The 27,053-nt window shown below is 39.9% G+C and overlaps 3 protein-coding genes across 5 annotated transcripts; all 3 read right to left on the bottom strand.

Annotated features, from left to right (window-relative positions):
• Positions 1-11,315: 11,315 nt before the first annotated feature.
• faslg (Fas ligand (TNF superfamily, member 6)) lies at positions 11,316-15,396 on the bottom strand. 3 transcript variants are annotated; one of them, XM_027290072.1, is made up of 5 exons: positions 15,267-15,396; positions 13,024-13,269; positions 12,463-12,505; positions 12,297-12,359; positions 11,316-12,194 (listed from the first exon to the last, which is right to left on the bottom strand). In XM_027290072.1, exons 2-5 carry the CDS (start codon positions 13,144-13,146, stop codon positions 11,776-11,778), a joined length of 648 nt encoding a protein of 215 aa, XP_027145873.1. In that variant the 5' UTR covers positions 13,147-13,269; positions 15,267-15,396; the 3' UTR covers positions 11,316-11,775. The 3 variants fall into 3 exon arrangements, with proteins under 3 accessions (XP_027145873.1, XP_027145872.1, XP_010738073.2); XM_027290071.1 differs by lacking the exon at positions 15,267-15,396 and having other exon boundaries at positions 11,316-11,996; positions 12,107-12,194; positions 13,024-14,906; XM_010739771.3 differs by lacking the exon at positions 15,267-15,396 and having other exon boundaries at positions 13,024-14,906.
• Positions 15,096-20,353, bottom strand: si:dkey-86e18.1 (uncharacterized). Its single transcript, XM_019260285.2, has 5 exons — positions 20,216-20,353; positions 17,610-17,650; positions 17,463-17,537; positions 17,170-17,359; positions 15,096-15,870 (listed from the first exon to the last, which is right to left on the bottom strand). Exons 1-5 carry the CDS (start codon positions 20,280-20,282, stop codon positions 15,335-15,337), a joined length of 909 nt encoding a protein of 302 aa, XP_019115830.2. The 5' UTR covers positions 20,283-20,353; the 3' UTR covers positions 15,096-15,334.
• A 2,039-nt stretch (positions 20,354-22,392) lies between these two features.
• Positions 22,393-25,611, bottom strand: caiap (CARD- and ANK-containing Inflammasome Adaptor Protein). Its single transcript, XM_027290237.1, has 5 exons — positions 25,197-25,611; positions 24,432-25,151; positions 24,148-24,319; positions 23,230-23,452; positions 22,393-23,142 (listed from the first exon to the last, which is right to left on the bottom strand). Exons 1-5 carry the CDS (start codon positions 25,609-25,611, stop codon positions 22,393-22,395), a joined length of 2,280 nt encoding a protein of 759 aa, XP_027146038.1.
• Positions 25,612-27,053: the final 1,442 nt, after the last annotated feature.

Raw genomic sequence — 27,053 nt, 5'->3', positions numbered from 1 at the left:
CATGTCATGACCCCGCTTTCTGCCACTACTTCTCTTTCCCAGATACCCCATTTGCACTCGAATAGCAGAAACCTCTTCCTGTTGTGTGTGAAAAAGTCATGCTAAGAAATACAGCATGTGTGGCGTGGTCTGGTTGTTTATGGGAATTATACCACAGTCTGACGTGCTGACACACTGCATACAACACATTTGATTTAAAATTTAAAAAAATAAAAGCAAACATAACATCATGTTTGCATGTGTTGCTTTGCAATGAGCTTGACCAAAGAGTATAAACTGCTTAGTTATATGCAGAAATGATTGTTTATATAATCTAATGATCTGCAACCTACATTTCTGGTAAATTCGTACTTTCCATTTCATTCACACAGGGAGAAGATGGGCACATTTCTTGGACAACACACCCACACTTTTTGGTACTGTGCTCCCAAAACAGCAAGTGTGATGGCTGTGGGGAGTGGAGAGCAGTGTGGAACAGGTTTCTGGTGCTGGTTGAGTCATTATGAACCTGATTATGCATCAGAAAGGACAGAGTGTCAGAGGGACACTGAAGGAGAGAGAGAGAGAGAGAGAGTGTGTGTGTGTGTGTGTGTGTGTGTGAGAGAGAGAGAGAGAGAGAGAGAGAGAGACCTAGATAAACACCTCACACCTTTCTGTGGAAAATCAGAAATTGCGTGCATGTACGCGCATGTGGCAAGGGTGATATGAAACTACAGAGAGTATTCTACCATTAGATACCATAGACATTGAGAGATAATGAAAGAAATAAAGAAAGGGAGGAAAGAGGGGAAGAGACACAGACAGAGAGAGAAACAGACAGACAGAGAGAAAGAGAGAGTCAGAGACAAAGAGAGAGAGATAAGATTTCCCAATATATGGACAGGGGAGTCCCCCCTGGCCTTAATCGTCCCACCTTCACACTTGGCGATATCTCGTATCATGAGTGGGCTTTTGTCAAAGCTGTTTGTGTACCGTTGACCGTGTTTATCGCCGCGTTCCCTAAACAGACTAAAAGAGCTTCACGATGGCATGGGGACTCCCCCCTGCTGCTCTCTGCCAGTATCTGTAAACTTCTCCAGCTACATTAAGCTTCATAGACATGTTTTAGGTATTTGTGAGCAATTTATAGAGATTTAATGCATACTGTACAATTCCAGGAAGCCTTCTGCTGACTAAAATGATAAAAACTGGTGGACCCCCCTTGGTGTTGTTATTGGTACACCATCAGAAAAAAGGTGCATTCCCCGTAGCAATTGGATGCTGCTTTATTTGGGAGAAAGTTGTGGTCTCTCATTTTCACATAAGACGCTTATCACTTGATAATAACTGAAGTAGACACATCGGATCACATTACATTAAAACAACAGATGTTCAGTGACCCCTGTGTGTAATATTGGTAACTGCACAGAGAGGCATATTAAAAAAACAACTAAAAAAACCCCAATGAATTACTGTAAATCCTGGAAAATACTATAAAACCTTACACATACTGCTTTATGCCTTTTTCATTCACACTGATGGCCTTATCTTCTGCCAGCCTGAATGACTCCTTTGCATCTTTTCGTCTAGGTACACATCCAGCATCTCTCTAAACTCAACATGTTAAATTAATTTGAGGCTTTCCCATCATTTTTACACAATTTCTGCTAAATTTTGGTTTTGTGTTGTGTACCCAAAATGCAGAGAAGAAAGCCCAAACCGTTTTAATATAGTGGAGGTGGTGATGGCTGAAGGCTGTCTGGTCTTACAGGTCAAATAAGGCAAACAGAAAACAGAAAATTTACATTCCTGTCACTCTTCAGCTCTCTCTGTCGAAAATTAAGCTTGAAAAAGCCAAAAAAAAATCTTTGAAAAGAAAATTCACTGGAGAACACTGGCTGAACAAAGCAAGGCCACAACGACAGAAACCAAGTGAAGAATACTGCACGGCTGGCAGTCAAAAACACGCTGGAAAACACAGGAGTAACAAGTAACAAGAGATTAAGCAATGGCACCAGGATAATCTGGCCCAGGAGTGGTGTCTTGACAAGGATTTCATGGTAGGATGTATTGCTGGATGAGAGACAGATGTGCCTTTGAACTGAGACCAGCACAGCCAGCCACATCCACAGCCATACAACAGAAAAAACAATTGCAAAGTTAAACTTTTTACCAGATTTATCCAGTATGAATGGTCCTCTCCCTCTGGATAAGATATGCAGCATTCCTGGTGGTATGACATAAAATATTTCCCATATTATGCAAACAATATTTCATAAAAACCCAAAGGCTAACACTCAGGTACTCTTGTAACTCCCATAGCATTGGTCTTAAAGTAAAGACCAAAAGCAGACAAGTCATAATCATTGATTTAGGTTTTTTATTTTATTTTTTATCTTTATCTCAGCGACCATAGCGTCCAGTCTTACAAAGCCCCAATTATACTGTTTGTGTTAATGTTTGACCAACAATGAAAAAAACCCAACCAAGTCTTAAAACTGAACGGTCACAGGTGTTACTGGCATATAAACTGTTTTTAGATCTTTTATGAGTGGAACTTATATTTGTGATATCTGTGTTTGAAGTTCCTTATTTTTTGACCCACCTGACATTGTAAAAAATATTTCCACATACACCTTTACGTGTACGGTTTCGCCTAACTGTCATGGCTTTATTTTTTAAGAATTTTATGGGACAAATAAACAGCGCTTTGTAAGCTATCCTTCTGCCTTTTGTGCCAGCGGCATGAAGCTTTTTCACCCATGGTACGCCTACACACATAACTGCACATCTTTGGGCTGATTAGATTCTGTACAACTACTCTTTCTATGTAGCAGACACAGTCACACACACACTCATCCTCACTCATCATCCACCAATGAAATTATGTTTTTGGTGCCGTTTGCCACTGGTATTCCATGATTTTCATGAAACTTGGTGTGAAGGGTGTAGCATGGGCCAAGGAAGAACCTATTCAATTTTAGAGCAGATCCGAAGATTGCAAGATCAATTGTACACCTTGATGTCACCAACACGTTTAATCAGCTTTTGTTTTACTGTTGATTGTAAGACAGAGATCATTCTTGTTGCCACGCAATTCCCACGAGCAGATTCTCTGCAGTCTCAGAGCCCTGTGTCATGACATCATCATGTCAGCAGCAAGAAATTCTGGTCTGGCCTTTGTTTTCATGATGAAGTTTCTTACAACTTGATTTCCAAAGTTAACGCTTTCTTGTCCATGCTGTTGTCCCACAGGTGTTAGTCAGGCTTCCCTTTATCTCTTTAATTTGCCCCCAAATTGCTGCTTCTAGGATTGTTCAAGAAAACAGGATCTTGGCCTCCCTGCATTGGCTTCCTTGACTTCACTACTTATTGTACATGAAAGATCTACTAAACTCCCATGAGTCTGGTCTTTTTGGTTTCCAGAGCCCGGCTGGTGACTAAAGGTGATTGTTTTTTTTTTTTGCAGTCTGGGGCCTCAACCTCTGAAATAACTTACCTGGTGAGATTGAGCTTACTAAAATAAAAGTAAAGTAAAAATGAAAAATCAAATGGAAAAATCTGAGAAAGCTAGTTCAGCAAGTGATTTTTTAAAGATATATATTTTTTATTATTATTATTATTTTTGAAAGAGACAGCTGAAGAGTGACAAGAATGAGGGGAGAGAGACACGGGGAATGACGTGCAGTAAAGGGCCACAGGTCGGATTCGAACCGTGGGCTACTGTAGCAAGGACTGAGCCTTTCTACATGGTGGATGCTCTACCAACTGAGCAAACAAATACCTGAAAGCAAAATGATTTTTACTGTTAAATTAGGCCAAATTTAACGATCTATACAACATTCAACACCCTGTGTTGTTGATAAAGATAAGGAAAAGCTCTGTCCCTGTCCCAAGATGGACGGAGATGCAGAAGATGCCACACGTACAAAGTAGACCAACAAAATCAGTTTTGATGACTGAATTTTGGATTTCTGAAACACGTAGATGATACAACTTCCAAGAACGATGTGGAACCAGGAGGACATTGAACTATTTCAGGTGTCGCCAAGTGGCACAATAGCCCACAGAGCAAAAGAAAAAAAGAAAGAGAGCGGTATAAAGACAGAGGAAGAGAAACGAGCATAGCTTGGAGGCCGTGGGAACAGAAACAAAAATGCAGGGTCAGAGAAAGTTTAGACTTTGAATCTTGTTGGCAGCGCAAGAATTAATTATGAGAACCCGAATTAAGATATTCATTTTGACTGAGACGAAAGCACAGTGAGCTAAACCGAGAACAAGTTTATAACTAACAGAAAGTGACTAACAGAAAAGTTTAGGCAATTGAGTTCAGAGTTAGGATTTGTCAGACGTGTCAGACATTACAGCCCAGTATCTTTCTATCTATCTCTAAAACAGAGAGCACATGATGGGACATGCAGGGCAAGGGAAGCACAGAGGGAAGCACCTTAAAGACAGGGAAACAATAAAGCGCTGCGTTTTTCCCCTAAAATAAGTTGTATAACTTTTTTAAATTTTTTACAGGTTTATAGATATATAGACTTTCTTTTTTTAATTAGTAAACTACCTACAATTTACAGTGTCGACTGGCTTTAATAGATTTTTCTGTATATTAACAGAATTAATGTTTATCATAATGTGTCATGTATTGTATGTTTGGTGTGGAGGACAGGAAGATTAGCTGATTGCCATGGCAACACATGAATAAATAAATAAAGTAGACCAAAAAAAGAAACAATCTCTTGTGTTTTGTGTTTTTAGTCCTTAGAGATCAAACCAAAAAAAAACTAGTCCAGTCTGGGTGAAAGAAAAGCGTGAATTAAAGCCTTTGCATCAACCATGGACTGGAAAGACCTAATTTAAGATGCCGTGTAGGTGTACGAAGATGATCTAGTTGACTTCTTTAATGTTCTGATCAAAAGAGTAAGATCAAACACAACAATCTGCAATTTTGAGAAATCACTCAGCTGCTAAATGTTATTGTTACATGAGACAACTGGTACTTTCTACTGATCTGTGCTGTGCCCTCACACAGAGGAAATAACAAGTAGCGATGAGGGGGAGACACAACTCTCATCTTTCATCTTTACTGACTGAAGGAGAGGAGCAACACCACCCCCTCTAGTGGAGCCCTGAGGCATTACCAACAGATCAAAGCACAATTAACAAGTACACGTATGCGTGTCACCTTTAGCATCACTGGCTGCATAGTTTCAGAATCAGAAATACTTTATTAATACGTGCAGGGAAATTGTGTCAGCAGTGAACAGTACTAATACACAGTTTGAAAATACAATAGTGTAAGAACTAAGACAAGAATAAAATGAGCTTTGCTTCATATGAAATATTCTCATCTGTCACGTCTGCAGAATTTCATTTTCTTTACATTTTCCATAGATATTTAATCTTGTTCACTATTCAGGATAAAGAAAATCATTCAGAAGACTATAAATAGTGTCACGTGTCACCGTTAATTGTTTCCTTTTTACATTGTGGGACAGTTTAGAGACCATATCTGCTCTCCAATAAACAAAACTATACTATACTGTAAATACAGCCAGTGTCTGTTTAAACACCCAAACTAAAGATATCGAGCAATAAACAGGTAAGTGTGTAACCACAGAAATAGTGCTTGAAACACACTTATTCTAACACCATTGTGAGGTGGTAATCAGAACAAAGTCTTGACAGCCTGCTGTGAACCGTCAGGCAGAAATTTACCTGCAAGTTTGTCTAGAATAACAATAATCAACACCTTTGATGTTGCTATATTATTCACACATTAATAACTTTTTGAATGACAAAATAAAACTATAAAACAAGCTTATAGGTAACTAGACATAATGTGCATTTCCTAAGAAGAGAAACATTAAAACGTTTACCCATGACCACCACATGGTTACCACTAAACTATCTATCTTTCTTATTTCATGAAGGCATGTTATCATAGGATATATGATGCAAACTTAAGTCTAGGTTGCCTCCAACATCTAACTGCAAAGACCTCAGGTTAAAGGCACAGCATTGTGACCACAACCTGGTATGAACCTACAGAAGCATGAACTGATGGTGGATTAAAAAAAAAGACGGTATAGGCAAAACAACATTGGCAATCATCAGATCAGAGTTCAGTTAGTGCATATAGTATAAAACTTCCACTGAGGTCATTTACCTCACACAATGCAGTGTTCGGCAGAGAGCACATTCAGGGCAGTGGCTACCTTTAAGAGAGCGGGCTCACTTGCCACACCGGACACAGGCCTCGAGACTGAGCTGCTGAGTCTCTGATATATGTTAAATCTTAATGGGCAAATGTTTTGTGTATGTTTCTGCCAAGCTAAGATGGTAACATATTGGCTCGGAGCCTGTCACAACATAAAAGAGGCCAAAAGAGTAAAATAATTTACTGAATATATTTATATGATATGATTTGTATCCTTAATTAGCATATTATGTTAAGACATGCAGGCTCCTGACAAATTAAACCTAAAAATGTACAGTCTAATGGTGCATGATAAACAGTCTAGTATAATTTCTGTTAATTAATGTTTTATCTCACTGTAACTTTGGGAAAGGCGTTCTGTAGCTCAGTTAAACAACAACATGTCATGTAACAGCATCAGGTGTCTGTGATTTGTCCAGGCTAAGAGTGAGGGAGTCTAATTATTTAGGAAAGTTTGGATTAATACAAGTTAAATACACGCACGGTTTCTGATTTAAAACTATTTAAAGTATTGGGTATTTATAACTTTATACCAGTATTTTTCTGTTTAACAACTTGTTTCCATAAGGTTGTTGCCTTTGTTGTAAAGTTGATAAAGTAGTTTGGTGACCTTGTGCAGTTTCAGGCACAGGTTTCAACATCAAGTGCACAATAATACCTGTAAAAAGCTGGACTTGCTATTAAAGCTCTTCCTAAAACTTCAAACTAGAAATAGAAATCAGGTATAGGATTAGCACTGTTTGAACTGGATCACAGAATATAAATTGTACATGCTGTGGCTAAAAAATCTAATTCTAAACCTATTTACTCTAACTACTGAGTAGACTGCAGACAGCCCATATCCAAAGATTTAGAGCCCATTTGCAAGTAGTAGTATGTTTGGGAAGGAACAGTAATCTCCCCTGTCATGCAACACTGTTGGGAAATCGATATTAAATAATTCTTCTTTCGGGGCCTAAAACTATTTCATACTTATGTAAATAATATATTTTGTGCCTGAATTATAATGTTTACCTCTTGAATATCACAGGTGATTCCAAAGTTTTGAACAGTCGAAATATATGTAAGTATATTGGCACTGCATCACCTCAAAATAAAACATTACAGGTAAATCCTCTAGTGTTTGAAGAAAGGCAGGTCCAGGGATACTGTAGGTTTAAGTAAATCTGTCATTGTAGAGAACAACGAGTGTGATGTTTTGACTGTATCAGTTTGGTAAAGACTTCATTGTCTAAGTTGTGATACAGTTTTCTGTTGTAAAGAACGAGGTCGGTATGACAGTATGATCAGTCCGTGTAACCTGCCTTTCAGATGAGGCTTTATTCTTTTATGCTGTAACTAATGCAACTCATTAAATATTTGACAGATGGCGGTAGAGATTAGGTAAAAGTGGTACTCCACATTTAGTTTCAGTTTCCTTTCAGTCTCCACACCCATATGTGATTACACCCGGGAACACAATTTTTTGTTGAGTTAGGTCTGGCAGCTGTTTTTAACTAATTTTTGGGTGCGGAATCCAAAACTGATCTCAGTTTTTCTCTATCACGTCAAGTTTTTGAACTATAGGATCCCTGTTTTCTTAAAAAATATGAAAAATACTGTATTTAACAGATATGTGCATGTTTTCAAGTAACAGTCTGTTGCAATGATCTTTTTGCTCTTGCCAAACCATGAGGATACCAGATTTTACCAACTTTTCACGTGTTCCTTTGGTCCACATCCGTAAACTCTCCACACACCGCTTGCACACTTTGTGACGGGCCCATGGCTTGTTGTCTTGATCACTGAGTTTTACTTTAAAATATGCAAAATATGCTTGTTTGACAAATGCACTGATGTTTGCTTTCCTCTGACTTGGAATGGTGAAACTACCACAAATATAGCAAAAGGAGTCAGGGTTGTTTAGGCATTTACTACGAGAAGTAGCAGGAGCAGACATGATCTGGAACATAGGAAATATATACCTATGCAAATAAAACACTACGATGGAATAGTTACAAGCTTTGAAAACTACAAAAACAGCATCAAACCAAATAGAACTTACAGTATACCCATGGTTACAAGGTTAAGAGAAAAGCCAGCACAGATCCCCTTCATTCCTACTATGCTGGCTTTCTGTTTGCAGATAATAAGAGCACTGACCTATTGCACACACCTCTCACCGCACTGTCTCAACTGTGACTGCACAAACAAGTTGCCACGTAGCTGCAGATGAGTCCAATCGTAATCAGCTGGCAAGTCTTACTACAGCTGATCAGTGGAATTTTGCTTATGTGGAGGGTAAGATGTGGAGAAAAAACCTGACGTGCTAGAAAAAAATTGACTGCAGTTTTGGAATCAGCATGCCAATTTTAGTTTTAATCAGCATGAAAATCTAACTGAAATTGTTCCCCAGTGTTATTGAACCGCTCAGAGTGACATCGAGATGATGAAACAGAAAGGACCTTCCCCAAATGGTTGCCATAAAGTTTGTTTTTTTAACACGGGGGTTCCCTAATGTTTTCACACACACACACACACGGAACTTCTGACCTATTTATCTGGTGTGGAAACTGGCACACATACATATTCAACTAATACAAATGTGACACATGCACAACTCTTCCAAAACAATATTGACATGGAACATATCCTGTACACAGAGTAGTACAAAGAAAACAGTACAGATACTACACCTACGGTATATCACCTTATGTTACCAATGCAACTAGTCCTTGTTTACATGTATACAATAGTTTTTTAGGCTGTAGAGTTCTCTATCTAACTTTTACATGGCTTAAAATGTTAGTCTCTCAATCTCTACAGCAACCAGCTGAACTTCATGCAAATGGTGTAATCAATACGCAAACGAGAGTATGACGTCACCTGGTGTCATGTAGCAATTTATGAGCTGGTGCTTGCTACTTTCATTGGAAAATTGTTGGTTAACGCATGATTTTCTACCTATTTTCTTTATTTTTCTCTCTTGGTTCATCTCACCAGTTTCTAGTGGGTGCATCTCAGTTGGAAAAAGGTGATGTCACGGATTAGGTACCCAAATCAGAAACTGAGGGACGTGTGAATCAGAATCTGATGGTAGTTGGCGGGTTGTTTGGTCCCTGTCAGTCCAATCTGATTAAACTACGCCAATGTAGTCCTGGTTGAAGTAAAAAAAAACAACACTAAAAAAAAAACAGCGATTTGTTGTTATGTTAAACTTTTTAAAAAGTTTTATGTTGTTTATTTTGTCAAGAATATTTAATGCTGTTGAAGAGATTTGTAGCTCAGTTTTCAGGGGCGTTAACTGAAACCAAGACACTAACTGAAAAACAAAAAAGACGTAAAAGTATCTAGACAGGGGCGTCCACATACGTTTGTCACTAGTGTAACTGGAGCCTTTGGGTCATTTTACCAACACTGATTTAAACACAATAAGTAACTCTTCCAAGAGAAGTAACTTTAAATAATATATTAAATTTGTTGAAGTCTGACTCAAAACAGTTCTCACACGTATAAAACAGCGTAGGTTGTTTCTCCCCTCTGTGCTGGCTCTGAAGAGATCCTGTGAGTGTCTTAGAAAGTTACAAATACAAATGAACAGGTACAAAGTCCCTTTTATTACACGATATTAGGTCTATTTGAACACTGGTACAGAAAAGGGACCTTGATCTCTTATGCTGGATTTGTTTTAAGACAGCTCACGCTCACGTTACAGCAGCCAATAACTAAATGTCAATATCGTTTTAAGACGAACTTGAAAGGATGTAACCCTTCACAACTGGTTACATTTCATGCTCAGATGTTGATTGCTTTGCAAAACATTTCAGCGTCATCGAATATCTTATCTTCATCTCATCCTGTGGTTACATACTTCAACATATTGCATGCAATATTTGGCTGTCAAATACAATGGTCTGCCAAGTCGGGTGAAATTATTTATCAAAGGCCTTTTTTAAGTGTAGAGTTGGACAGTGTTGAAACCTGGCTGGCACAACCAAGAGAGTCATGGAAGCAACGTGTCAACCTGTTCATAAATTGGCGAATAGATACATAAAAATAATGCATAACGAATCATACAAATGACACCTTTTGCAAATAAGCATTGTCTGAAGCTTGGCAGGATCATGTGTCGTGACAGAGTCAGAAAAGGTTATTTTGGGTGGGGTATCGCTTTAAACCACCAGTACTGTGATGATTAAAAACTGATTATTGGAATAAGATGCAACCACAAGTCTGTTGGTAGAACGAAGTTGCAGCATACCCCCCACGAATCTGTGGTTTTACTCAACAAAGGGTGATAACTCTGCACTCTCTCGGAGTGGGCATCAGGGCATTTTTTAGTTTTACTTATTTGCTTCCTGAAATGTCGTGTCCTATTGAAGGTTGATTGTTGCCCACTAACAGAAAAATGAATGGCGATAGTTCACTACACGTTATCCTTCATGCATTAACTTCTATTAGGAAACGATACACATAAACAAATTGCAAATACCGAAACATATACTTGTGGTTCATGCTTAAAAGGATTGTTTTGCGAGGCACGCGGGGTTCTTGAGAAAAAAAATCCACATGAAGTAAAAGTTTACCACGTGGATAAAAGGAAGCACAAGCCCTTTCACAAAAATCGACCTCCGAGCAGAGCTGAGACCCTCGTGATTCTCACACAGGAAGGAAACGCGTCAAAACTCGCCACTTTTTTTGTCCCCATGAAATGTGCCCAGCCTATGCGTCGCCTCGTCCTCGGCTAACATCAATGTCTGTGGTGTACAGAAAAAGAACAGAGCAATGCGGGTGTTAGATTGCAAAAAGAGGATTGCAAGATTGCAGCTGCACTGCATTGTGAGCTGTAAGCTAAGCTGTAAACTTCAAGTCAACAAGAAAAAAAGTACTTTTCATTTGAGCTTTTTCAGATAGGATACATGTCTGCTTTAGACTTCTGCTGAATACGTGGAAATCAACCAATCATCATCAGGAGCAGAACCACATTTAGGTTGGTGTCTCTATCTGAATACTTTCCAGTGGTCATGAGCAAAACTCATGTGGGTGTCTATTACATGACAGATTGCTCATACATGAAACTGTTCACTGTTGCAATGAAATTTCATTTATAAAAACATCTCACCACATGAAAAACTTAAATTATCTGTTTATTTACTTCAAAAGAACCATCATATAACATTTTTATAAAACTTTTTTTCACTAAGCACACATTTAGGCAGTGTCAGATCCACACTAAAAATAAATATATTTAAAGATGCTACAACTATATCGGCGCGTTAGTGTTAACTGACCCTCTGAACATTTTTATAAAAGGCATAATATTTGTTTATTGCTTCAATTCATTTAAACCACCATTTTTAAAGGCTGGCAATAAAGAAAATGAGTAATATTTTCTATGTACTTTAACAGTTTCATATATTATATCATATATCATATTATGCTACTCAGTGCAGTTATAACACTCAACATAGGAATCATTCGGGTAAAGTGATGAGTAAGTTTCACTCCTGCCTGAGACATTCAGAGCAGTTTACATTCTTTCACTGGAGTAAAATTATTATACACAATAAAAAAAAACAATCACCCCCAACTCTTCAGATCTTGTAAAGACCAAAGAAGTTGGCATAATGTGCATGAGTAAGATAACTGGGGTGCGAAACATTCACAAAAACTCTGTCGTATTTCTGCAGCTGCAGGACAGAGCCCAGGTAACTCTCTGAGGTCCAGGGGAGCCCTCTTTGCTGAGAGCAAAAACCGGCTCTGTTGGCCTCCATCAGGGTCACAGTCGTGGGAAGTCCTACTCTCCTCACAAACACTGTGTGAACAAATGAGGATGTAGGGGTACAGTCTTTAAAGATCAACTCCACACGTGAGTAAATGTGGTAGAGTCCGGTCTCGTTGACTTGCAGAGCACCGTCTTCAAACCTGTAAGCCACCCCTCCAGATACGAACGCTCGACCCAGATGTGACTGCCACCGCAAAGTCTTGTAGAAATGATTTTTTTCGATGCGTCCTGCAAGAGGAGAGGGATTATGTTGCTTTAGTTTTTAATTTTATGTAGAACAGAGAATCACTACAGTTACATTACACTGTAGGTTACATGTTATTATGTTACCTATCACATGTGCTGCTGGTCTGTCATCTTTGTCTTCGCCAGTCAACCCAGGGTCATAGTGACCTGAAACAACCAGCAGATTAGACAGATGTTTTTTATGCTTTATTGTGGACATTGACTTTTTGTTGGGAACAATTCATGTGTGGTGTGACTTGTTAACACTTACCAATTTGCTTCTCAGCCAAATTAAACTCAGTCTCAGGTTTCGCCTTTATAGAGACAAAAGAGAAACAGAGGGATCTCAATACCACATCACACAGTTGCCTCTGTCTCAGTACTTTCGTCCCCTCAAGACAGAGAGAGACAGAGAGAGGATATCCTGTCTCACCGGACCAGAGACCGCAGATCAAGCAATTGAAATACGTGGTTTGCATTTTTAAATGTCAGGGCAGCGCTGAGATACACAAACTCCTCAGATGATGGCAAAGTTTCAACAAAAGCTAATTAATTATTAAACTATGGAGAGGTGTGTTAACTTTCCAGCCTGGTTTTCCACTCTCCCACCTTACTCCTCTCTATCACCCCCAGCAAAGGTTGTGAGAAGTCACACCTTTTTCATTTGCAGCTTAGCCCCCATTGAAAGTGAACAAGAAGCAACAGTGAACACAAAGAAATCACATTGACATTATTTCTTGGCAACTTTTAACCAGTGATTTGTCCAGTCGTTATTAGTGCTTATTAATTCTGTAGCTCTCTTTCATATCCATCACACCCAGTGGCTCCTTACCTCTTTCATCTTTTTCAGCTCTTTCTGCATGTTGTAAATCTGGTAAGCCCCAAACCCCAAGGCTGCAAACACGAGCAGGAACAGCATCAGCACAATAAGGGCCCCACCAAAGCTGACTACCATGGTGCCCCGGCTCTTCTCACGGCTCCTGACCCCCTGCTGCGCAGGCGGGAAAGACCAGCAAGGTACAAGACTCGGTGGCTGAGCGGAGTCCTGCGAACCTCCACCTCCATCCACAAGGAACACCTGCGGGAGCGGGTAGCACTGGTCACAGCTCATGGTGTAAGGTCCTGTCGTGAGACAAACTATGTGTGGTGTGCATCTATCACCTCTGCATGAAGGAGGTGTGTCCTTTTTGTCTGAGCATCTCTGACTTATAAAAAAAAAGAACCAAGCTGTCAAGATCAACACCCACAAAGACCTCCCACACACAGGCCAAACATGGACTGGAGAGAACGTAACTTATGGCACACAAGCAAACATCAATCTATCTTTCTTCTGTGGTCTGCATAATGCAAAGGTTCTCACTGCATGATGTTTACTTATAACTACAGTACCATATGAAATGATGTTTACTTATAACTACAGTACCATATGAAATGATGTTTACTTATAACTACAGTACCTTATGAAACTTTATTTCTCTTTTTTGTACCTACTAGTTCAACTTTGTCTTTCTTTATACTGTGCATACAAAAAAAGATTAAGGGAAAGGAAGCTCGAGGTTTCAGTTGACCCCCACCTCACTAACCACCATCATGTCATCAGCATAAGAAGAATTTTTCTCATATTCCACGAAAGGAAAGATTGAGCAACCACACACGCTCACCTGGCCAACTCATCTTGTGGCTTAGGTAACACTTCTTTAACTGGGCCGGGGGGGTTTATTTTCAGGTGTCACTGTACCTGCTTCAAATCTGAACTGTGTCTATGTTTAATCTTCAACAAGTTTAATGCTTTGTTATTAAAAATGTTTTATTCTCACGTATCAGTCTTTATGAAGCGCAGTGTTGGTAAACAGTGATACAGCAGTTTCAGTAGCACATAAGAGTATTCTTGGTGGGATGCAGTTGCTGCCACATGAAAAGCACCTTATTTCTATGCTTTCCTGCCAGCTGCTTGTGAAAGACTGCTAGCGAGAGACAGCGATTCTTTACAGAGGTGAGAATTAACCCCAACCAATACCTCAGAAATGTGCTTACAGGAAAGCTGAAGATGCACACCGCTTTCCTCCCCACTTGCTGAAGATCTAATATCATTGCGGTCTTTCTGAGACTCATCGGTAGGTTTCCCAGGATACAGAGTAATAACGCTGCCCCTTCATTGTGGTTGCAACGGTTTCCATACTCATAATCTGTTTAATCAAGAAATCCGGCTACAAAACTTATTTGCATCTATTAGAGATAAAGATCATTTTCCAACCTCAGAGGTGGTACTTGATGCAAAAATGCTTTGCAGTTGAGGGGGCTGCAACAGTTCTGACTCACATACTAACACCTTGGCTCAGTCTTGTATAATGTGTACAAATTAATTTTGACAAATGCAAAAAGAAGCTCACAAAAGGAGCCTCAGGCTCTGTCCACTGTTGCAAAAGTTTCATTTCTCCAGCCTCTGCAGAGACAAAGGGAAACCCACCTTGCAGGATGCGCACAGAGCTCTAACTAAAAAGGTGACTACGTCAAACATAACCATGAAATGCACGGGGTGTCTGCACTCTATAAGCTGATGAGTCTGTTTCCCAGAAGTGTCATGCTGAAAGCGGTCCTCGCAGCAACAGTAGCAAGCAGCGATGGCAGCGCAGCATTGTTTAGGTGGGAGGGTGGGGTTTTGGGGTCTAACCAGGTCGTGTTCAGTGTGACTGCTCCAGTTAATATACACCAGAGACTAAAATGAATCACTGAAGCAGCAGAAGTATTTCTATCAATTACTGGCTGGTTCTCACACAGCCTCGATTCTTTCTGTTGCATAATGGAGGTAGCTGTGGTCTTGATGACTGATTACACAAATGAAGTAATGCCTGAAAAAGAATTTCTCAACATGATATGAACGACATTACTCATGCCTTTCTTGCAGAAAATCATTTCTCATTTCCATAGTTCAACCGAATATTAGCGTTTCTTGTCGTAATTGACAGTCCAGCGGAATAAGTTACTAAAATCTGTCACAGCATTAAAAAAAAAGGCATTTTCAAAAATGCTGTGATACCTTTGACAATATACATTATGTCTACCAACACCACTTACTTATGAACATGGAGCCACAAGAAACATTTGAAATCTGTGGAAATTATATTTCATGATAAAAAAAAACATCATGTGTCATACTCCTCATCAGAAGAAGAATAACAGTCTAGTCCCAGGACATGACCTGTCCTCTCTTCTGTTGACCCTGGATCGGATGATTTCCCAGGTATCCTCTCCTCTCCTTCACAGTCTGACTTACAGTCTTGGATGCCACCTTTCCTCTTTGCCCCGTCATCATTCTCTGTGTCTCTGACCTGCGGTGAAAAAGTTTGCCTTAATGAAGCGTTGACAAGGTTTGGCAGGCCAGACTGTAGCACCCTGGCTAGGCTCTGTGTTTCAGAGGAGCCTCGCTGCACTGATGGGCCTCTGAATGCAGCAGCGGCCACAGCAAGCTTTGTATGGTCGAAGGCGAGGGGCTGGTCCTGGTCTGCACAGACGGCCTCTGGGGTTTCAGAGACCGGGTTGGTGGGGACAGGGGTTTGAAATCTGGTCCTCGAATGAGTGAGAGGTCCCTGTGTCTCTGAGGTTTTGCAGGTCAGATCACTTTCACCTCCACTGCGCTGACTGCTACTGCCGTGTGACTCACATGGCCAAGGTTTTTTTGCTGTAAATGAGAGTGAAGAGACACAGAGTGATGAAAGGTTGGATAAGTAATAAATTCAACAGTTAGACTTTCCAAATAAAAAATAAAAAATCAGCAGCAGTGATCAGGAGAATCCGTAGAGAGCTCAATGCATCTCTGAGGACGATCAGATAATAATTCACTATCTGTATTTCCCAACATTCCCATCACACATCCCTCTTTGTATCCAGCTCTTCAACCACAGCGACTGTTGTGAACTTGCAACCTGCCTCTGTATTCTGGCTAATATTCTTGGATGAACTATTCTTTGAAGGAAAGTCAGAACAGGAGGATGATTAAAAATCTATACACATTGGTGACAGAATAAAGGGAAAACCCAACACAGGGTGTCTTAGTAAGGTGTTGGGACACCACGTGCCAGCTTCAGTGCACCATGGCATTTATTTTTTCTTCAATGGAGCTATTGAACTCTACTACTGGTGGGATGAACATAATTTTTCCCAAAAATATCGCGATCATTTGGTGTTTTAATGATGGTGGAGAGCGCAGTCTCAACATGTCAGTATAAAATCTCTCATAGATGGTCAGCTGGGTTGAGATCTGGTGCCTGTAAGGGGCCATAACATATGATTCACATCACTGGTGGGGGCATTGTCATCCTGCATAGAAATGTTTCATCACGAGATAAAGGTGATCACTGAGAACAACTTGATTAGCAGTGAGCCTTTCCTCTAAAGCAACAAGTTGACCCAAATCATGCTACACCCATCAGATCCCCTCACTGAAGGATTCAAATGTTCAGGTGTGAACGGTTCTCTTGGAGGGTGTCAGACATACACTCGCCTTGTCGAGAAATTGGTGAAGGATGAGTCATCTGACCATACCACTTTGTTCCACACCTCTGTGCCTATGGGTTTTGCACCACTGCACTGTCAAATGTGCATTGGTAATCAAATTCTCTCTATGTGACTGTCAACAGACTCTTCTCACTGAGAGTCTGATTATGTCATATGCTGACATTCTCAGTCACCTGAGGAAGAGTCTTCTGTTTTTCCTCACATCACTGTAATTTACGAGCAATCATTCAAATGTGTACCATCGACCACAGTTTCCGCAATTTAGTGACGTCTCTCCGACAGATCGAAACGAAGCAGACTTTTGTCACTTCCTATTAGAACAGCTGGGCAGTTTTTGTGACTGATGTCACTCTTGTCATCTTGGATCAGCGTTTGTGTCACCTGTCTGTATCTAGAAGCTGTTGGTTAATAATAACACATGATTTTACTCTACCTTGGAGATATATCATAACCTTTTACACACCATTAACCGGAGAGTCTTGTGTGTCCGCTCTCCTCTTGCTGTATGCCCGAGGAGTCCATGGCTTGTGTTTGCAGGACGGGTCAAGAACTCGCAGTTTGGAGATGAAGCTTTTGTACTCTCTTTCTAAAGCCTCAATGTGCAGCTGGAACTCGGCTATCTTCCTCTCTGGATAATGAGACAGCTGGGATTGCTGAGATGCAAAATACAAAAAAAACAACATGTTGTTAAACACAGGGAAAGGAAGGGAATTCAGTGTCATTATGAACCATCTCTGTGAAATCCATTTCACCTACCTGCAAATAATACTCGATTTCATTCTTGATGCTGGGGATCCACTTTTTCACAGAGGAAGCTGCATTTAGCGTAGACTGCAAAGAAAGCGTTGGCTGTAACAAACTAGTCCAAGTGAAAATGAATTGTTGAAGATAACAATTTATTACCAGTTTGGGTCTCCGCTCATGTACATCTTTGAGGCGTCCTTCTGTAGATGAGATATTGAAAGTCATTCTACAACACTGGTATAATTTGAGTCCCTCTGATCTTTTTCAGTGCATTTTATTGATAAGGTGACTGAAATGTATTTTTAAAGTTGTTTTTGTATCAATTGAAACGTCCCCCTTTTAAAAAAAAAATAAAAAAATCTTTATATAAGAAGTTATCTTGTTTTTTTCAGGCTCCATGTAGTTTGTCATTTTGTCCCTCGTGGCCAACGCTGATATTGCACTTGGAATATGACATAAAAAAAGTCCAAACATTTTGCCGTTCATCTGTGTTTATTTTCTAAATAAACTCATTATTATCATTATTTCAATTACAATATTTAGTTTTACACAGATCGTTTACTGATCATTACGTGACACAAGCAACAGAAAATAACATCACAGAAGTCTTCTGAACAACATGGAACAGTCACACTAGGGCTGCGACAAGCGATTATTTTGATATTCGACTAATCACCGATTATTTTTTCGATTAGTCGACTAATCGGATCATACATAAATTGACTGTCCTGGAGAGGGGCGGGTAGGCGGGCGCTGTAAAGCTCGCGGACGGAGCCGTGAGCCACCTTCGCCCCGAGTCTTTCCATGCCAACCCAGAGCCGCCACGGAGGAAATACGCCCGGCGGAGGCCAGCCAGTGCCAGTTGCGAAAAAAATTGCAGTGATTGGTTAAAATTGCAACACCGCCCTGAATTCACGGGGGTTCACTGAAGTTGCGTTGAAGCTGCAAATCGCAACATCGTGAATTCCTGGAGGGTCTGTGTTATGCTATCATTTACAGTACAGTCTGACGCCGATTACCACTACTGCGCATGTGCGTAGGGGTGTGTGTGTGTGTGTGTGTGTGTGTATGTGACAGAAAGGCAGACGCGGCAGTGGAAGCTGCAGCCACAGTTTTGAGAGAAAAGCAAAGTAAAAAAAAGAAAAACAAAAAAAACGATGCGTCGACTACTAAATTAGTTGTCGACGATTTTGTTCGTCGACATAATCGTGACTAATCGACTAATCGTGGCAGCCCCTACACAAGTCACACCTACATTTTAATTTACTATATTTTTTAAAAGTTAATGAAAAAAATTATTTAATGTTTGTTGAACTTTGTATGAAATATTTAAATATTTTGAGAAATCATCTCAGTATTACAAAAAGTGGTAGAGTAGCAATACAGCAATTATTGAATTAGAGTGAGGGACATCTGATTAACTACAAATACATATTATGATCATATTCACTCTTGTATTATAATACAAGTTACCGCTTCTCTGGTACCAGGGCCTGACTCTGGCCCCGTTGCCCCCGCACATTAAATAGCGGTCAGTGTTTGTGTGTGCTTGTGTCTGTTAAGGAGAGAATTTTACAGGTTTCTTTTATTTTGAAGAGGCTCTTATTTTGAAAGCCTTTTTTCATGTGTGTGTGTGTGTGTGTGTGTGTGTGTGTGTGTGTGTGTATGAGGTGTGTGTCTGTGTCTGTCTGTGAGAGAAAAGGATAAAATGCCCCGACATTCAAACTGTATTACTCTAAGCAACCAGTACCAGGTGGAGGCCACCACCAACCACCGTGACGCTGAAAGAGAGAGGGGGAAAAACGCTGAAAGTACCCCTCGAACAAGAAGGCTTCTGGGCCAAAACGTATCCTATCATTGAACCGGGTTAGGGCTAACCTGTGATGGAGCGGCAGGTGTCTGTTGTGACTGAGTCGCCGGAGTATGTTCAGTAGCTCATCAATCCATAAATGTAAATGTAAATTAATTAAATTGTAAAATTATTATTATTTTTTTTTTTTTCACATAAAAATGTATCAGTATTTTAATAAATTAATGACACATTTAAGTAATTATTAATGGTGTATTTATTTATTTAATTTTGGCACTTTTAGTCCTCCATATAATTATGTATTTGTTTATTAAATATGTATTTGTAGTTAAATCAACATTTTGCTATTAATCAGATGTCCCTCACTCTAATTCAATAATTGCTGTATTGCTACTCTACCACTTTTTGTAATACTAAGATGATTGCTCAGAATATTTAAATATTTCATACAAAGTTCAACAAACATTAAAAAAAATTTTTCATGAACTTTAATAAATAGTCAATTTAAAATGTAGGTGTGACTGTTCCATGTTGTTCAGAAGACTTCTGTGATGTTACTTTCTGCTGCTCGTGTCACATAATGATCAGTAAACGATCTGTGTAGAACTAAATAATGATAATGAATAATCATGAATTTGTTTAATTTGGGCACTTTTAGTCCTCCATACATAACAGAGTTTAATGCCTGAAAGGGGAAAATATGTCTTTCTGAAAGTTTAATATGTCCTTAATTTTGTGTAGATGTTCAGAAAAGTGACACAATTTAGATCATATGGAAAAACAGCACTGTAAAGAAAGGATGTCTGTCTTTTAATATCATAAAGAACATTAGACACACGTTCACTGTCAGTCAGCAGCTGAAGCCAGCCGCTCGCACAGCACTGAGTTTTATCGGTTTAAATATGAATTATCAATGAAATCACCGTCTTTAGTTTAGTGAGTACCAGCTGCTTACCCTCCTTCTCCTTCTGTAACCACAGTCTGTTCAGCCTCCCTTGTTGTTTCTCCTCGTTTCTGGCCATTTTCACCTTCACTCCACAGCACGCGGCTCGGGCAAAACAATGTCACGTGACACAGGGTAGCTCCACTGACATCTCGCGAGAGTTAACTCCCAACGTCATTAAAATGCTGGAAACCTGATTAATAGCAAAATGTTGATTTAACTACAAATACATATTATAATCATATTCACTCTTGTATTAGTGTCCATAACTATGGAAGACTAAAAGTGCCAAAATTAAATAAATACACCATTAAATAATTAATTAAATGTGTCAAAATTGGACTTAAATACATAAATGTGTTATTAAATGTATCATTAATTTATTAAAATACCTATACTAGTCTGATCCATTGCTTTGGTCTGAAGTAGAGTGCCTGGCTAGAGAAAATGGAGGATCTTCATGAACTTTCGGAGGGTTAGGGTTATCGGAGCACTGGGCGCTGTGACCCACAAACTCAACAAAGTCGACAACTTTGTGAGCAGCCAAACATCAAACAAGTGCAGCAACACAAGACGTAGCAGCCAGCTAATATTACTGACTAGTCCAACAGCAAGAAGCCCAGCTCGGCGTCTGTCTTTCAGTCTTTTATTTCACCAAGCTCACGCCAACGACTAAAAGTCAGTCCCAGATTTATTCTCAACCTGCAGCTTCTTGTTCATTCACTCTCTCCTTTTCTTTTTTAGCTTTCTCCATCAACCTCACCCAAAGTCTCTGCCGCTGTCATCATGTCCATAAAAGTTGCTGAATCTGGTTGCCAAGCTTTGATTCTGGCACGACAATGGCTCCGGTCCACATCAGCATCCACCTGTGGTACAAACACTAACACTCGAAACCAGAAAACATACTTCTATCAGGAGATAGAAGAACCTGTGCTGCCCTTGGGTGAGGAATGGATGTATCCTCCTCCTGTAGAGAATGAATCTGCAGGTGTTGGTTGTCGCAGTAATGCTGGCAGGGATGTAGCATAAAATCCTGGACCCTGTACAAATGTATTTTACTATATGGGCCCACCCCACATACATTCATTCTAGTGTCTTTGTGTGACAGGCTGTGAAGGTCATCTCAGGTTCACTGCGTTTTGATCACAGAGTTCTCAATATTAATAGAGAAGTCATGAACGGGACATTACAGATAATAATAGTATTCTAAATATGATTGTGATTTATTTTTAAGCACTCTGAATTCATTTCAGTATGTCACGTAGTTGCACCTACAGAGTGCGAGTGCAAGTAACAGGATGCTGACGGTATTTTAGTCTAGCGCCCAAAGGTTTCAGAAGAGTTCTCACCTCATCAGTGATTTTTATATTACAGTTGGTTACATATTTTTGATTTCTCTTAGATACTTTTTGCATATCATTATACTCTGGGCCATGTTAAAGTGAAAATGCGTCAATCCGTGACAAAGCATTTTCTGACGCAACAGTACCAGTTCAGAGCACAGTAACACAACGGAAAAGTGTTACGGGGGGATTCAAAAGAAATTTGGAGAATTGCAATGAACTGCAAATGTTGCCTGTGTGACAACACAAAACTAGAGTAAAATCCCACCATGACCTTTCTTTGGTTTTGGTTTTGATGTCGGTTAGTTGCTCTTGATCTTTTCTTGAAATCTTGCAGGAAAGAACACATCATATTCATCCATTCAGTAGAATTTACATGTCAGCAGATCTTTTTGTTGATAATAGGTATGTGAAATAAAACAATAATATATCTTTGACAGAATATTTTTTTAACATAAACAACTGGGACATGCGCACACAGCAACCACTGCAACACAGATTTTCAACAATAACCTGAAACTACAATCAACATCACAACCTTTTAGGACATATATGCAGTGTAAAAACACAAAATGAAGGAGTTATCATTAGCTAATTAGCAATAAATGCAAGTATAGCGGAGGTTGTATTAGACTGAAATCATTGTATACCCTGTTGAAGTCATTAGAATTCATAAACTTGGGGCCATGATTGTCTGTACATAACCTATACCAACAGATATTGAGAGATTTCAGTGGGGACCAAAGCGGTGGGTCAACCAAGCTCAAAATTAATTAGTTTTTTTGGTTTCTGCTCATTTGACAAAAACACCTTGAAGAATATATATCAAGGGTAACCTCTCTCCCTTTATTTGATAAGAAACATTTTTCTCATGAGTAAAGTTACGATCTCCTCATGCTGTGGCGTGTCTCCACTCTCTGCCACCTGCAGTGGCGTCTTGTCCACGTTATTGGTAGCCTGCAGATTTGCCTTCTTCTGTCGTCCCATGTGCCCACCATGGCCCCAGTTTACAAGCCTCTTTACTACCTCCTGGTGTCCACCTCGTGCAGCACAGTGCAGAGGAGTGTCTTTACCCTGATCTGTATTGTTGATCTTTGCCCCGGCCTCCAGGAGCAGCACCACCACGCTATCGTGGCCCTTCTCAGCGGCTGCGTGAAGTGGCGTTTTCCTCCATGTATTCCTCTCGTCTACCCCCTTGTTGTTGAGTAGCCGTAGAAGTGCTGAAACCACGTTGGCATGCCCACCAGCTGCTGCGTAATGAAGAGGTGTGGAGCCATCCATGTCTTTAGCCCCTCCCTTAGCTTTGTGGGACATTAGTGAAGTCACCACGTCTACTTTCCCCTCCATGGCAGCCAGGTGAAGGGCAACTTTTTTCTCGTTATCAGTGGCGTTTGGGTTGGCTTTGGCCGAGAGCAGCAAGTCTACCACACGGCCCTCTCCCTTGGAAGAGGCCGCCCAGTGCAAGGCTGTCCTCCCTAGTCTGTCTTTGATACTTGGGTCTGCCTTGCCTTGAAGAAGCTGGGTTACTGAATCCGCATGGCCCTGCTGACTGGCTATATGCAGAGGGGTCAACCCATCCTGGGCTACTGCATTCACCTAAAAAAAATGACACACAACTCTCAGCCGCCACAAAAATAAACATCTACAAAATGGACACTCATGACCAACTGGTATGACGTTTACCTTTGCTCCAGCTCTTAACAACACATCAACCATTTCCGGCCTATTGCACTGAGCTGCAAAGTGTAAAGGGGTTTGGGCTTTCGGTCCAGTAATGTTCGGGTCTAATCCCCTTTCCAGCAATGTTTGCACTATAGACACACTACCGCTTTGGACAGCCAGGTGCAACGCTGAGGAGAGGTCGGATAAAGTAGCATCCAGTTTGGCCTGTTTTGCTACTAGTACTCTGAAATGAAAGAGGTCACTGTTTAATACTTGGTAGACTGGAAAATACAGAAAAACTCAAATATGGCATATATTAGCAATTGAGCAATCAGCATATGCTCTCCAATAAAATCATATTGGACAAAGTGAATTGTGGACACATAATTGTGGAAACAAAATCAAAAGAGTTTCAGTAATGATATCTATAATATATTATTTGATAGGAAGAAAGATATGGACATTATGACCCCACATTTGTGTAATTGTGTGTTAAATGAAAGGCTGTTGACCAGGTTCAGAAGAACAACTCACATCACACCCTTTTAATCTGCTTTACATTAGTTTCCCACCAAGTTCAGGATTAATTTTAAGGTTCTGGGTCAGGGTCAGGCACCATGCACATAGAAAATCAGCTACAACTTTCTATCACTAGTAGGTCACTTGGGTCTTCTGAGCATGGCTTACTGTTTGTTCCTCAAAAGGTTTAGATGGCAATACGCAATTTCAAAGCCACTGTGTGTGAAATGGAGCAATAGTTCACACTGATGTCCCCTGGTGGATGTATTAAGAAATACAGGTTTGACCCAGTGACACTGAAAATAAAGGGCCGAAAGCAACAAAGACTGCACCAGTTTTAACTTGGACTGACACCAGATCATCATGTATGCCACCAGAATATGTCAGTGTGTCTTAGCGACAGTCTACTTGTACAGTTACCTGAAGACTTCAGCGTGCCCCAGTGCAGCTGACAATAGGAGAGGAGTGTAGCCCTGTTTGTCTGACATGTTCACATCCGCCCCGCTGTCTATGAGAGCAGCTACCACTCCATCGTGGTTCTGTTGAACAGCTGAGAAAAGTGTTTCTTCACGGAGAGATCCTCTGGCATTATCTGTGGTTTCAACAAAATATGTGAAGCCTGTAAACTTCATGCATTATTTATGTGCAATTAAAAACTCTAATGCATTTGATAGTATACTTCAAGATGTTAAATAAATACACACCAAGCAGCAGATGGAGAATTGATTCTTCATTGAGCTTAATAGCTTCATTTATAACATCATAGTCAACTTTAGCCCCTGCGTTTAGTAGGACGGTCACTGTCTTCACATTGTTTCTGGAAACTGCATAAAACAGAGCAGTTTTTTTGTGGTTGTTTCTGGCATCAACATCAGCCCCACTCTGCAGCAATATCTCAGCCAGCCTCCAGTTATCTTCCACAGCTGCTGAGTGTAGAAACATATCCCTTGTGTGGCTCTCAGACTGCTTGGCCTCCTCCTTCACCAGGACTTTGACAGGATGCAGGTGTTCATTCTCCGCTGCCAGGTGAACAGAGGTTTTGCCTTGTAGATCCAGAGTGTAGATGGGGGCCCCAGCCTGGACGAGGGCTCTGACTATCTCAGTGTGACCCCTGCTGGCTGCCCTATGAAGAGCGGTGTGACCCTTATTATCCTGCAGGTCCAGTCTGGCTCCTTTACGGATCAAGAGCTCAATGATGGACAGGTGACCGTACTGAGCGGCTACATGTAATAGAGTCTCATTTGAGGAATTCACAGTGTTAATATCAGTGTTTTCTAACAGCTCCTCTAGCAGTATTACCTCCCCATCTGTAGCAATCATGTGGATAAAATTTTCTGCTCTACTTTGTGCTGGTTCATGCTCCTCTGGTGTTAAAAGTGGCACAGTGCTCCTGTCTTCCTTTTCAGGGAGAGATTTCTTAGGTTCTTTGATGGCGAATAATATAGGAGTCTCTTGAGAGACAACTTTACTAGTAATTTTATCTATCCCCTCCTGGTCTCTCTCCAGCAAATATCCAATCAGCTGTCTCCTTGTGTCTCGGATATGCCCATTCACATCACTGAGATAGGTCTTGATTTCCTGATAAAGCTTGGGTTCTGCCAGCATCAGACACGGATGGAAGAATTTCCGACATGCCCTTTCACCTCTGGCCTCCAGGATGTCCAGGACCCTGCTGTTTTGATCCTGGCGCGTCCTGATGGTCAAAACTATGGATTTCTTGGCTGCTGTCATGACTCCCTCTGTGACGAGATGATCCAGTAGATCCTCGGTATGTGAGATCCCATGAACTAGATCCATTTTCTTTGCCCGGATTACATCCACAGCATAGGGGTTGATGTGGTTTGGTGTGGCCTGAGCATCAAAACCTTTTAGTAGATTAAACATTTTAAATATGCTGGGAAACTAAAGGATTTCCGGAGCCTTCACACACAGCAAGTCATTGTTATTACTTGTGGTTCTGGCTGTTTGTGTGTGGTTTATACCTTATTGCTAAGTGAAACTCCTCACCCATAGCAACAAAATATAGACAGAGGCCTTCACCATACAGATCTGCACCCGCTCCTTTGTGAGATTATGTGACCAACTAGCACGGTTAGATTTCATTAGATGCAGCGCGACATTCATGACAGAAGTCGTTTTAATCATTATTGACGTTTGTAATTAAAATAATAATACACAGATTCTTCTGATCAGTGTGACATTGTTGTGATGACATTGACATTGTGTGTGGGTGCAGAAATGGTGCAACAAGCGGTTAACATATATCAAAAGGCAATGAGATATCTAACCATTATAACCTATTTTCCGAAACAAGCACCAGACTGACGTATAACAATTGTAATAATTCATTATATATTTTTTTAACTACTATTACTGATTGTCATATTTGTAGCTAGTTGAGGATACAGATAGTTCTACTTTATATACTGTTTGATCTATAACACTGCATGATAATACTGTGTATATTTACATGCATATGTATGTAAGATGGTTATATATTTTATTTTATATTGTATATGTCTTAATCTGCAAAGTAACTTTTAATCACAGCTGTCAAACAAATGTAGTAAAAATGTACAATATCTCTCTCTCAGATGTTTTGGAAATATAAGTACCTCAAAAATACACAGCAATATACAATATGCAGCTTTGGTTTATTTCATTTATTTCATTTTATTTATTTATTTATTTAATGAATACGGTGCGTTTGGTGGTAATCTCTTTCATTGATTTGCCCTTGGTAACTTCTCAGCACTGTATTATGCAGAGATTACAGAGTCGATTCACTTCCCGTAATACACGCCTCCTGCGTCGTGACGTAGATGGTCCGAGCCTTCCCTCTCCTTATATGGTAGGAAAGGACTCCGCTTTCCGGAATGAAGTCATGGTGACCCAAGTTTGTGAAATCAAAACGAAAAGACAAAAGAAAAAACAAACAAAATAACAAACAAATAAATAAACAAATGTACCCATAGACCATCAGTTCTCTTAACGCGTTTATTGTTAATAATTGATATGATTGAATATAAATGATTAGCAATTGAATAATTGATAAGTGAATAAGTGATTTTATTTGTTTATGAACGTATTAAGTTATTTTTTAAAAAAGGAATATTATCTGCATGTATGCATAAAACCATGTTATGAAAACCTTCTATATGGATTTATAAAGACTAAATTAAAGAGAAAAACAAACAAACAATAAATAGAGAAAAGGAAAAGAAAGAAAAACATCTTAACAGTGTGGCAGTACAGGACTATAAAGCACGTTTTGTTCACTTAAAGTTCGACTAAAAAACATCCTCCATGACTCTAGTTAATAATCT

Source organism: Larimichthys crocea, chromosome XVII, assembly GCF_000972845.2.
Source record: "Larimichthys crocea isolate SSNF chromosome XVII, L_crocea_2.0, whole genome shotgun sequence".
Lineage (NCBI taxonomy): Eukaryota > Metazoa > Chordata > Actinopteri > Sciaenidae > Larimichthys > Larimichthys crocea.
Note: the sequence above shows the minus strand (reverse complement) of the source record. Positions and strands in the feature narration are given on the sequence as shown.

Coding starts and splice junctions, on each gene's coding strand:
- faslg (XM_010739771.3), bottom strand. CDS start 13,302: ATGAGCTGTGACCAGTGCTACCCGCTCCCGCAGGTGTTCCTTGTGGAT. Junction 12,360..12,462: donor TTTGGCTGAGAAGCAAATTG/GTAAGTGTTAAC, acceptor TGGTTGTTTCAG/GTCACTATGACCCTGGGTTG. Junction 12,195..12,296: donor ACCAGCAGCACATGTGATAG/GTAACATAATAA, acceptor CTCCTCTTGCAG/GACGCATCGAAAAAAATCAT.
- si:dkey-86e18.1 (XM_019260285.2), bottom strand. CDS start 20,282: ATGGCCAGAAACGAGGAGAAACAACAAGGGAGGCTGAACAGACTGTGG. Junction 17,538..17,609: donor ATGAGCGGAGACCCAAACTG/GTAATAAATTGT, acceptor CTTTCTTTGCAG/TCTACGCTAAATGCAGCTTC. Junction 17,360..17,462: donor AAATCGAGTATTATTTGCAG/GTAGGTGAAATG, acceptor TTTGCATCTCAG/CAATCCCAGCTGTCTCATTA.
- caiap (XM_027290237.1), bottom strand. CDS start 25,611: ATGTTTAATCTACTAAAAGGTTTTGATGCTCAGGCCACACCAAACCAC. Junction 25,152..25,196: donor GGGGATAGATAAAATTACTA/GTAAAGTTGTCT, acceptor TCGCCATCAAAG/AACCTAAGAAATCTCTCCCT. Junction 24,320..24,431: donor AATTCTCCATCTGCTGCTTG/GTGTGTATTTAT, acceptor TTGAAACCACAG/ATAATGCCAGAGGATCTCTC.